Raw genomic sequence first — 12,246 nt, 5'->3', positions numbered from 1 at the left:
CATTCATTCTGGCTTCTTTTCATCCTGCAGAACCAAAGTGCTTTCCTGCTTGTCTTGGATGCAGAGACCTTCAGAGAATTGGGGCGAGCAGAAGTCGCAGTGCAAATGCCTTATGGATTCCACGGCATTTTTACTTCCCACTGACGGAAGACTTTGTCACCTCCTGTAACTCAGGGCCAGGTCAGGCTCAGAAAAAAACCTCTGCTTTCTTTTACCTCCCATCTTTGCATTATGCCCTGGATGAAGGAACTGCTTTTTCTCTATCATAACCACTGTAACTGCTGTATTGCTAACAATATACAGCAAAGGGTCTGAGGAAGGCAGAAGCCCCTTCACTCAAACAGCCCACTGCTTTATCTTAATTTTCTGACTATCTTGATAGACCAGTTAGCAGCAGTTCACAAAGACTGCCATGCATAAGGCTTGCAAGGGAGAAAATGGAAACTAAGATGACCATTACCTTCCCTTGGTAGCAATGTGCTCTGAAGGGAAGAGAGTATCGGTGCTTAGGGCAGTGACTTTGGCTGAAATGTGTTAAGCGGAAGAGGGGAGTAAAACCAACTAGTAACATGTAGGCCCAATGACGGGACGTAATTCCACTCCCATTGCATAAAGATTGCCTTCAGTGAACCCCAGAAAGTAGATGCAAACACTCACAGAGGCTGTACTTGTAGTGCTTTTCTCTGTACACTAATGGTGCCCTCAAATAAAACCTTGTGAAGTTTCGTCCTTTGTTTCCCTGCCCTCACCAGACCCATGGCCAACTTTGTGCTGTGCCACAAGAGGCAACAGCTGCAACCCTGACACACACCTTGTTATGTTACATGGTCTTGTAGACATGCATGACATATCTCCACCATGAACCTGCTTAAACAGCATAGCTGGATACAGCTCTGATGGCTAACATTTCCTGCCTTCCTCCTAATTCAATTGGTATGAAACATGTAGAACTCCACTGTGGCCTTGATATCCCTTTGCTCTTAAGTTGAGCAGATCAGACTCAAACACTTTCTCATAGGCTTGCTTTCTCATCCAGACTCCTACAGTTCTTGAACTCTGAGGTGTAGGTGAATAGGCATGTTGAGGGAAGCCCTCTATAGCAGTTCACTTGCAGGCTCTGCCTTTCAGGACTCTGTGAAAAGTGAAGGCTTCCAGAAGAATGGATTCCCCTCCTGGCTTAAGGACTTTTTATATTGCTTCATTATGAGATGCCTGCAGAATGTTTTGAACCACTTCCTTGAGCAAAAATGAGCCCTTGTGCCCTAGGGTTTGAAGGAAAGCCCTTGCTTCCTATTTGCAAACTTGCTTTGCTTTTTTTTTTTGACTCCTGATGTTCTGGAGGCCAGCCCAGACAGAACAGAACCAAATCAGAGCTGACTCACTCTACCCAAATAACCCAGCTTTATCACTGCTCTGACCTTTCTTCACCTTCCTTACAGGTCTTGGGAAAAGACAAGGGAGAGAAACAAGGATTGTACGGCTGGGCTGCAGCACTGTGAGAAGGCAGAGGGAGAGGCTTATGCCAGAGCTGATCTCACAAAGCCACTAGATGGCAAACACGTCCCGTTGCTGGTGCTCCAGCCCTGCCAACCGGCTGCCTCCTCCTCTACTGCAGCCGCCCCCTCTCTGTAACTTGCCGTGTCAGCCAGTGGAATTGCCCTCCTGTAGCCTGCCACCCACAAGGGGAGGGAACAACCCCCAGCGAGGTCACATCCCCAGAACTGGAAGCTCAATGATGATAAGGAAGTGCTTAATGACGGCGGGTAGAGTTCTGTCACCATTGCTGCACTTTTTTAAACCTTTTTTTCTTGGTGTGGTGCGAAGGGGAAAGGCAGTGTCAGCGGTTCATGTGCAACCCTGTGTTAATTGCAACCAGCCAGAGTATCCAAGGCAGGGCTGCAGATCAATAGTGCAGGGGAAGAAAGATGTCCTGCAGTGCAAAGTCCGTGCTGTGTTTATAAAGCTGTACTTCAACAGCATGCAACCCTAGCACCTGCCTGTGTTGTGTGCACACAGGCAGTACGTCACTACCTTAAGAGCTGTTTTTTCTCCTGTTCCTGTTATACAGAACTCGGAGATCCTGCCCTGAGGCTTGGAGTTTTCCCACTCTGACAAAATGGCAGATACACTGTTATCCCTGGGGGACCAAGACTTTCCAGGAATTAAGGGAATATGCTGATGCAGTTACCTCCATTCAAACCTTTGCAGCACTGAGAAACCCAGGTTCCACCGCCTCTCCCAAAGCTTTCTGAAAATCGCCACACTTTATGATTCCTCTGCTTGAACTCCATGAATGTTATTACCAGAGTGCACTCCTTCAAGTCTGTCAGGTTCAAAACCATCCCAGAGGTCAAACTAGTTTGCCAGGATAGAAAGGGAATCAACAGGCCTAGCAGCCCCTTCCTGTGACTGGTACAATGAGGGACTGCTGTGTACCCTTACTTTATCTAAACCATCTCAAATCAGGCACATTGATCAGGGAGCAGGGCATTCTCAAAGGTTTAACAATAGGTCCTCAGATACCACAGTGCTGTGGAGTGGACAGAGCTCAGTTATTTTAGGTGGGTAGGAATTAGATCCACGAAATTTTCTCAGTCCCTTTGGGTAAGTATTGCTTTGTGAACTGTTTCTCTTTGGATTGCTGCGTAAACACCTTACAAATGTATTCAGAGCCTGCCAGCTTTCCTATGGCAGACCCACCCTTGTGCACTGATGCATTCATAAACACACTTCTTGCCATTGTCATAATATAAAAAACAAAACGTCAATGAAAAGACAAAAGGCAGGATGCACAAATTTCAGGTCTCTGATCTGGTTCTGCACAAACCCCAGTCCCATCCTGTAGAAAGCTCCTCTGCTGTTTGAGCTTGTGTTGTTTCACTGATGCACTTTTTTCGATGCACATCTCAACTCATTCTGTTCCTGGGCCTCACATCCACCAGCCCAGCAGCCTAGATAATGCAAATGAGGAACTTTGATGTAGTCCAAGATAGTTTTTGTGTATGTTCTCTACAGCAGAATTTGAACTAAGCTGAAAGGTTAGCTCATTGCTACTCAACAGCATCACTTCTCCCTGTACCGTCGTACCAAGTCCACTTGGACGCAGATGAACAACAGCAATTTGAACTGGAAAATGCAATGCATGTTTTTCAGTCTCACATTCCATCCTTCAGAGCTGATCCCTCTCTCTCCTGGAAGCCCATGTAAAAATGTTTTAACAGCTGCTTCTTATCCTCATGGTGATTCCCATGATTTTGATCGCTGTTCTCAGAGAGCTTCCAGTTTTCTGCATCACTCAGTGATTTAGTGAAAAGTGAGATAGTAAACAGCTGGTGTAGGAAAGCATTTGCTACAGCAGATCACACCAATTGGAGCTGTTGTCATACCTCTGCATTTGGTAGGGCTGGCACAGTGGCTTTAACAGCCTTTTTTATTTTCTCTCTGTATCACTGGCTCATACAAGATCACAGTATGCGTGCAGGAGTTCAAGAAGGCCAAGTGCAAGGTCCTGCACATGGGTCAGGGCAATCCCACGCGCAAATACAGGCTGGGTGGAGAATGGATTGCAGCCCTGTGAAGAAGGGCTTGGGGGTGTTGGTCGATAAGAAGCTCAACATGACCTGGCAATGTGAGCTTGCAGCTCAAAAGGCTAACCATATCCTGGGCTGCATAAAAGAAGTGTGACCAACAGGTCGAGGGAGGTGATTCTCCCCCTCTACTCCGCTCTCGTGAGACCCCACCTGGAGTACTGCGTCCAGCTCTGGGGCCCCCAACGTAAGAAGGACATGGACCTGTTGGAGTGAGTCCAGAGGAGGGCCACAAAGATGATCAGAGGGCTGGAGCACCTCTCCTATGAAGACAGGCTGAGAGAGTTGGGGCTGTTCAGCCTGGAGAAGGTTCTGAGGAGACCTTCTAGCAGCCTTCCAGTACCTGAACGGGGCCTCCAAGAAAGGTGGAGAGGGACTTTTGACAAGTGGTAGGATAAGGGGTAATGGCTTTAAACTGAAAGAGGGTAGATTTAGATTAGAGAGAAGGAAGAAATTCTTCACTATGAGGGTTGTGAGGCACTGGAGCAGGTTGCCCGGAGAAGCTGTGGATGCCCCATCCCTGGAAGTGTTCAAGGCCACGTTGGATGGGGCTTTGAGCAGCCTGGTCGAGTGGAAGGTGTCCCTGCCCGTGGCAGGGGGGTTGGAACTAGATGGTCTTTAAGGTCCCTTCCAACCCAAACCACTCTATGAGTCTAGGATTCTATGAGACGTTAGCTGGGGACAAGGAGAGGCAGCCGAGCTGTGGCAATGAACGAAGCAGGCATTCTGCCCACTTGCGCGCCAGGGCAAGGCAAGGACAGGCTCCTGCGCCCACTGCCGCAGCGGGCCGAAAGGAGACCCCCCGGTAGTGTCCAAGGGGAACTGTCTGAGGAGCTAAGCCCGGCGCCCGAGGGAACAGGCTGGCGCCTCGGCTGGCACAGCGCGGACAGGGCACCCGCTGAGGCTCAGGCACCGCCGCGGCGGGCTGGCGCGCACCGCCGGCGCCTCGGCGTGCGGCTTCCGCGGGCGGCGCTGCCGAGCCGCCGCTCTGCCCTGGGGCCCGGATGGAGAAGGCCACGCCAGCGCGCAAGCACCGCCCGCCGCGGCCTTGCTATGGCACCGCCCGCAGCCCGGCTGGCGCGGCTCTCCCGCGCCGTCTCTTTCAGCGCCTGCCACCGGCTGCACAGGTGAGCGGCCCCGGCACGCCCGGCCCCGCCGCCCCGGGACACGCGCACACCCGCGGGGCGGCCGCGGCAGCCCGGCTTCCCCGCCGCCTGGCGCTGGGAGCCGTCCTCGGTGGAAAGGCACAAAGGCCTCGCCGGGCTGCGGGGCGTTTGCGTTAGCGCATTGCAGGTGACCTCTCCGGAGCCGGGCGCCCGGCGGCGGGGGCCCACCTCAGCCGGTGTGCGTGTATGCGTGCCTGCTGTCGAGTGCTTCCCGGTTCTCTTTGTTTTAGTCCATTTTGTGTAGCCTGTAGTAGCCAATCCTGATTTTAGACATTAGTGCTTAACTAGGTTTAACGAGAACTGAAGTTTTGTTTTTAAACGGGACGAATTATGCTTGCAGTTTGTAAGCAACTCACTGTGCCCCTAATCTGTTGCCTTTTCCTCAAAACTTACATATTCCTAAAGAGTGCCTTGACCTGAAATATTCCTCTGCTTGAATTTCTTCAAAGGAGAGCTTCAGAGAGGGAAATCGTCCTTTATACTTATTGGAGAAGCTCCCTAAGCTTTGTTAGTTAATAATAAATAATAATATGCATAGTTTGCTCCGGGCACTTCCTCCTAAGAGCCCAAGTGATTTTGCCATATTCATATGTGAATAGCTGTTAGTGTTTATACAGCAGTGGTATTAGGCAGTTGTTATGAAACCTGCATATATAAATACAAAACCACAGCAAAAAAAGCCTGTTGTCAACAACATCTTTTCATGGGCCAAATACTCCTGTTCTGTTTGTGCCTTCTGAGTAGGAAAAGCTAGTGGGTTGAATTTGGGAGAGTGAATAGATGGAAGAGCTAGAAAGCAATCACAGTTGAAGTGAAGCCATGAACACCTGTAATGGATCCTGAAATGCCATGTCTGTATTTCTCACAGTAAATCACTGAGTGATGAAGAAAACCTGAAGCTGTTTGGGAAATGCAACAATCCAAATGGACATGGACACAACTATAAAGGTAAGGAGCTGACTTCCATGGTTACACATGTAGTCGTGGGCAGAGGCTGCTCTCAGGCAGGCTGGTTTGAATGCAGAATAACCCATGGGAGAGCTGGGCCAGTCATGTGTCTCAGCAGTCTGGTATGGCTTTTAGTGGCTGGTTTTGGGAGTTTTTAGAATTAGAAGGAATCCTCAGCAGCAGGGGGGTTGTACCATTGCATGGATTTGCAAGCCATTAAGTGAAATAGATAATAAAAATTTATCTCAAAATGTCACTTCATGAATCAAATCTACTTGTTTATCATCTGCAAAATCATTGTTTTGAATGAAGATTTTTCTAAGCAAAAGACATGCAATTTAAACAGTCCATAAACTTTATTTGAATGTTGTTTTCACAAGTTCTTCGACCATCTATACCTTATGCATGTAGAATCAGATCTCTCCAGTTATTAGCTGGCTCCCTGTTTAGCACTGTGTGTTGTAGGTACCCTGAAACCTTGATACAGAGCTATTAGCTTTACCAGGGAAGACAGATTGACAGATTGCTGGACTGAAGATCTGTCCCTCATTTTAAAGCTGACTTACAGGCACAACAGTTCTTGCTTTCTTATATAAGAAGGGTGTTCCCACTGTAAAAAAAAATGCTGGAAAACTAGGGAGATGCCTCTAAAACTGTTCCTTGGGGGGTGTGTGGGAAGAGAGAGAGTGAGAAAAAGAGCATGAAGGGGCTTTTCCACCCCAGAGGAAATCACTGACTCAAATCACCCCAGGCTCAAATCACTGTTTTTCTATTTTTGTGAGTTCCCCAGTAAGCTCTGATTCTGTTCTCAGCTCCTGGGGTTAATGGGAAGGAATGCTGAGCTTCTAAGGATGATGTTTCCGAGTATTTGTCTCTTGTTGAAAGGACTTCTGGGTTGAAATGACACCTTGCAGTAATTCTAGTTCTTGGAGAGCTGGCGGCCACTTCATCCCTTACTTTCCTTCTCTGGTATTCCGTGATGTCAGAAGACATATAAGCTGACCCACATCTTATGATCTCGGGCATCTGGTGATTTTATGAACACCTAGGGTGTCTGCGTTGTCCAGAAGACTTTGCTGATCAAGAGACTCTGATCTTGAGTGTGCAGGACGCAGGCTGTCATAGGGAGTAGGTACTTGAGAAGTCATCTGGTCTTATCTCTGCCTGCAAGGGGCACTTCAGTGGTGTGTCTCTGGGCATCAGACCTTGGAGAATGACTTCTTCGACGAGCTGGATGACTCTGAGTCATTATTCCTTACGGAATGGATACCCATTTTATAAAAACAGACCCACTTTTAAGTGCTGGGAAGCCTGCACCAGTCCTTGTGGATTAGCGATGAATGGGTTGTCTGTCCCAATCAGTAGTGTACTTTGTTGTTGGGTTCATGGTGCCATCGTGACCTGATGTTTTCTTTTTTTCAGTTATAGTCACTGTGCGTGGAGAGGTAAGTGTGATCAACATTTTTTTTCCATTCCTTAGGTTGACAGGGTAGATGGGTCCCCGACTTCCACAGTACTGAAGTTCTGGCTCATTTGCTAGGTTTCTCAGGGTGTGTGTGGAAACTCTGTACACATCACTATAGAAGAAGGTTTTCCATAATCACTGTCCTATTCACCTTGCCTCTAACAAGGATTTGCTGGTGACCATATTTAACCCAAGGTTTGTAATCATCCTCTGGGCACATAACTTAGTCTGCCAGAGCCTTACTGCAGAATGTATAGGCTCGGGTCAGATCTGTGGTGCACCTTTGGATGATTACTGAGCCACAGGGACGCTTAGCGCTTCCAGTAACTGATTGTCTCTGCTGTTTTATCAGCAGGTATTTTGCAGCACATGCTGCTTTTGCAGTTGTTTTGCACCCTTCATCCTGTCATTGTTCTGTGTATTCTGCAAAGTGAGTTGTTTAGATAGCACTTTGTTTTTGATGTTTTCCAAACAACTTCGAAGATTTCCAGTTCACAGGAAAGGGAGTTTCTATTCAGATCTGAAACTAAACTTAAAGCCTTTTCCTTCTACATTCCCCAAATATGCTGTGAACTACACAACCTGATTTTGTTCCTGGAGCTGTGCCTTCTTTAGATGGGAGGATGCCCTGAGCTCACGCTGGTCTCTGTTTTGTCCCTGGTTGTTCAACCCAGCAGTTTAATGCCTGTTTTCATGCTTATAGTCATGCTAGATTGTTGCTTGAAGACTGAATGTTTCAGTGAGTTTTTCCTCCCTGGAGTCAGCTTTTATGAGAGAGTGGGTCCACTGTAGTGGTTTGTATGCTGTATCTAGCCTTTGGGAACATCACAGGAGTAGAGTTGGAACTCAGTGTGTGAAGGTGGAAAGATATTTTTCTTGTGGCTCAGGTGTCCTGAGTGCACAGATACTCACAGTTTGATTTGTACAGGCTCACGGCAACCTTGGTAATAACGACGTGTAGCTAGGCTACTAATCTCCCTTTTGTTTTCCCTGCAGATTGACCCAGTCTCAGGAATGGTTATAAACCTGACAGACCTGAAAGAATATATGCAGGTAATAGCACTATTTTCCTACACATACCCTGGGAGAATTGGTTAGAGCTTAGCAATTTGTCTAGTACTAGGGTGGAGACATGGCGAGTTGATGATGGTACGAAATAGAGAACTTAAGGAATGATTTAAGACTAAAATGTTTTAGCACTCTGATGTGAGGCAGTACCGTGTCTCTAGCTAGGAAGTTAACAGGTGGATGTAGGACTCTTGCCCTTTTTTTACATACTGTTGCCTTGCTCCAGTCCATTTGCATGGTAATTTGCACCCCAACTCCACTGACCAACCAGGAGAAGATTGTCACTGTTTTCTTTCTGCAGGAGGCAATCATGGAACCGCTTGACCACAAAAACCTGGATAAGGATGTGCCATACTTTGCTGAGGTTGTGAGGTGGGTGATGGGGACTCCTTGTGGCATTGGTTGTAGGGTCAAGGAACAGTCTTTAAGGCTTAGTCCTAACATCTGAAAGAGCAGCCTTGATACCTGTGACACGCACTTGTGCATGTCAGGAGCTGGGTGCCCTGCCTGCCTTCTAGCCCTGCTGCCATGCAGCCTGCCTCACTGTGCCAGGCTGGGTGCAGGCCTGCTGGGGCAGCTACCGTCCCACATAGCCAGGAAGGGACCACTTGCTCACACCTGAGGAGCCCTTTGCAGACTGGCACTTGTCACATGAGCCTGCTCTGTGGACAGCTTGGGGAGACAGATACAACCTGTTAATTAGACCTCGTTTCATCCATGTTTGCTGGCAATGGTTCAAGCCCTACTTACATTCAGGGTGTCATCATGTGAAAGCTGCCTGCATGGTTCCCTGTGGCCTTTAGCATTCCCCTGGCCCATTCTGCATACAGTTTCAAATACAATTGCTGTTGGTTCTGAATCTGCTCGTGTTTCACTCCTAGCACCACAGAGAATGTTGCAGTATTCATCTGGGAAAACCTCAAGAAGCTCCTGCCTATGGGAATGCTTTATAAAGTCAAAGTGTATGAAACGGACCAGAACATTGTTGTTTATAAAGGAGAAGAAACAATCTCTGAGAAGTGAAATGAGCTTAAGCTCAATTGGTCAGAAACTCTGCTGCAGAATCAGATCAGTGGATTACTTCAACCCTGCTCACTGTGTTCCCCACACCTAGACATTGGTTATGTATTAGGTAAGGACAAATACAGATGTTTCACAAGAATTCTTGCAGCGATCTAGCGATTCAGGTTCTCAGAATTTGTTGATTTGTCTGCTTTTTCTCAAGACATTCCTGTTTTGCAAACCCAAACCACCAAGCTGATGTGAAATTTACAATTGTGCCATGTTAAATAAAGTAGCTTTCTAGGGAGGAGAGGGCCTGACAAAATGTATGTCCTGTCCGGTCACAAAAGGCTTTGATTTTTCTCTAATTAAACATTGGATTGATTTATGATTTTTAATAACCTGCGCTTTGGTGTTGTTTTGGTTCTTGATCAAGTAGAGAAACATTCTTGAGAATGAGAACTACATGAATCTGTTTTTTCATTTTTCTTCTTTTTTTTTTTTTTCCTGTGCTGCAGACTCATTTCTTCTTGTGGCTAGCAGGTCTTTCTCTGTATAAAGAACTGGTATAGTGAGCAATATAGTTGTTTACAAAGCAATTCCCAATCCAAACTGCAGAGCTAAAGAGAACAGTATGTTGTTGAGAATCAGCATGGGAAGCTGAGGAAACTGCGAAGTTGGAACATTGCAGACCCAGTGGTGTCAGAGTGCCCTGATGCACGGGTGAAAGTAGGCAAGAACAAACCTTTAAATACTGGTTATCCAGCTGGTGTCCGAAAGATGCCACTCTTGTGAAGTCTTGCTGAGAGAATGCTTCTCACCTTAGAAAATTCTGGCTGATTTTGTCTCATTGTAATGCAAGTACTCACTTCTTAGATACCCTGTGGTGCTATGTCAGCTAGGGCCAGTACAGACATATAGACATAATTCTCACCTTGCTGAGGAGTCATCCCTGCTACAGGAGACTTTCCATTCTGTATCTGATCAGGGACAGCTGAAATAGTAGGGGAGGATCTGTGATACCTTGAGTCCATACCCACTGAAGCCCCCTGAAAGCTTCTTGGCACAAGCAGCCAGATCAAGCATGTTTTTCTTAGGGAAGTTTTTATGAGTTCTGTAGGTACAGGATCAAACTCTCTCCTTTCCTCTTTCTGGAGAAAGCAGTCAGCTCGTGTTCCTGCTGCGATGATCAACAATTACTTGGTATTTTCATTATCAGAATCCCATGTCAGGAAGGCCTTGTAGACGAAAGAAGCACTTGGTATGCATCAGTCATCAGGGCTGCAGGTTCCTGTGGTCACTTGTAGATCAGGAGATGCAACACTATTCAGCATAGGTTGTTACAAAAGGATGAGGCTGAGAGATGAGTTTAAATGAACACTAACCAAATTATTCTGAAGATTCCTGAAATTGTAGGCATACTGTGAAAGCTAAGTGCTGGAGGAGGAATGCATGTAAAACCAGTTAGGGAACAGTTATTGTACAATTCCTGTGGTTAAGAGCCATGTCTGTCCAGAAGCAGAAGTGATAGTACTGTACGTGATTCTCTTTATCACATGAGCAATGTCCTGAAGAGTTATTAGGTACGGCCATGAAGAATAACTTAATGCATATAATTAAAAAAGTGATATCCAGGGTAATAATTCCCTTGCTTTACAAGGAAATTATGCATCGGAATAATGGTAGCAAACAGCACCATTTAGAAAGGTTTAATGAAGCTTGCCTAATAGTTAACCTTGGCTGCACTCTACTACAGGCTGAAGGTAAAGAATCCTTCTGTAGCAACCAGTTCTGCTAGAAAGTAGTTCTTACAGTTCCAAAAAATACTTTGACTGCTTTCTTTTGAACTGTGACTGCTTTAGATGAGGACAATTCTGTGCTGTTTCCTGCCTTGATCCATCTTTGCTCAAACTTTCTGGATGAGCTTCTAAAAGGGAATAGTAAGCAAAGGCTGGAGATGAGGGATATTCCAACCTTCCCACTTTGGCAGAGCAAAACCTCTGCCATGGGACCTCCAATGTTGGGGTTTTTTTCCCTCTTGAAGGTAGTGCTTTGGCAAATAATTGGCTGAAGGTTCATTCCATATGTCACTCAAGTAGAGAGTGCTCAGTGCATCAGATGAAGGGAATGCGCTGTTGTCACACTGTTGCCCCTTCTCCTCCTTTTTTTCCCCCAGATGTGAAACCAGTCAGCTTTTTTCAGTGTGGGCTCTGGCCAGGGAGGTTTTGCGGCTTACCCGAATGCTCCTGCTGGTCTGTAGTTCACTAGTGTGATAGGTCATTCTGGTTTGCTAAAATGATGTAAATCATACTGGATGATAGCTGCCGATGATGATTCACAAAGCATTTGGTGTCTTCAGTGACTCATGGAGACCAAAACATGTCATGTGGTGTCTTTATTGGAAGAGTAATTTAGCTGTTGACATTGTTGACAAAAAACAAGCAAACAAATGATTACATCTATATAGCACAGCCCATTGCTATTATTAGAACGAAGTCAGGTGCTAGGCCAGAAAAACCTAGCCCAAATTCCTGATCTTTTACTGCAACGCAACATAGCCCTGACAAAGTCCCACAATAGCTTGGGCATTTATATTTATTGCTGTGTTGCATGTTGGACATGTATTCATATCCTTTATTCTGATTTCTCCAGTTTAAATGGCAGCAGATGTGGGGAGATGGAAATAAATTGGTTGACTGGGTAGTGGCTTGGGTGAAGGGGGTTGGCAACATCAGAGCTGGAATTGTAATTGCCTATGTCCCAAGAAATTACAGTGTATTCTGTCCCTTCTCCTGCTTAGAGGGGTCTTGATCTTTGCAGGTGCGTGTGAGCTCCATGTAGGGAAGTGTCTGTAGGAATCAGCCTCCACATTCACAGGGTAGGGAGAGAGGGTTATATAAGGAGAGAATTAACTCACATAATTAAACATTAAGATCTCTGTGCTGTAACGTAGTTACTGAGTGATGAAATTGTTTGAAGGAGAACTGTTCAGGTGATGGTGGGGTCCAAG

At 46.4% G+C, this 12,246-nt stretch overlaps 2 protein-coding genes across 9 annotated transcripts in view; both read left to right on the top strand.

Annotated features, from left to right (window-relative positions):
• The window catches only part of LOC142092638 (succinate dehydrogenase [ubiquinone] cytochrome b small subunit, mitochondrial-like), a 56,309-nt gene extending 52,640 nt beyond the window's left edge, over positions 1 to 3,669 (top strand). For 7 of the 8 annotated variants that reach the window (XM_075172871.1, XM_075172870.1, XM_075172868.1 and 4 more), the window contains one exon: positions 31 to 726. In XM_075172871.1, coding sequence (XP_075028972.1) covers positions 31 to 144 — 114 coding nt within the window. In that variant the 3' untranslated portion in view covers positions 145 to 726. Of the gene's footprint in view, positions 1 to 30; positions 727 to 1,439 lie in introns of those variants that run through there. The other variant, XM_075172869.1, reaches the window with a different exon arrangement.
• Positions 3,670 to 4,588: 919 nt separating this feature from the next.
• On the top strand, positions 4,589 to 9,637 carry PTS (6-pyruvoyltetrahydropterin synthase). Its single transcript, XM_075172867.1, has 6 exons — positions 4,589 to 4,714; positions 5,622 to 5,701; positions 7,124 to 7,146; positions 8,163 to 8,219; positions 8,536 to 8,606; positions 9,116 to 9,637. Exons 1-6 carry the CDS (start codon positions 4,641 to 4,643, stop codon positions 9,255 to 9,257), a joined length of 447 nt encoding a protein of 148 aa, XP_075028968.1. The 5' UTR covers positions 4,589 to 4,640; the 3' UTR covers positions 9,258 to 9,637.
• Positions 9,638 to 12,246: the final 2,609 nt, after the last annotated feature.

The sequence above is a fragment of the Calonectris borealis genome, chromosome 24 (genome assembly GCF_964195595.1).
Source record: "Calonectris borealis chromosome 24, bCalBor7.hap1.2, whole genome shotgun sequence".
NCBI lineage: Eukaryota > Metazoa > Chordata > Aves > Procellariiformes > Procellariidae > Calonectris > Calonectris borealis.
The sequence above is the reverse complement of the archived record's forward strand: the minus strand, read 5'-3'. Positions and strand labels throughout refer to the sequence as shown.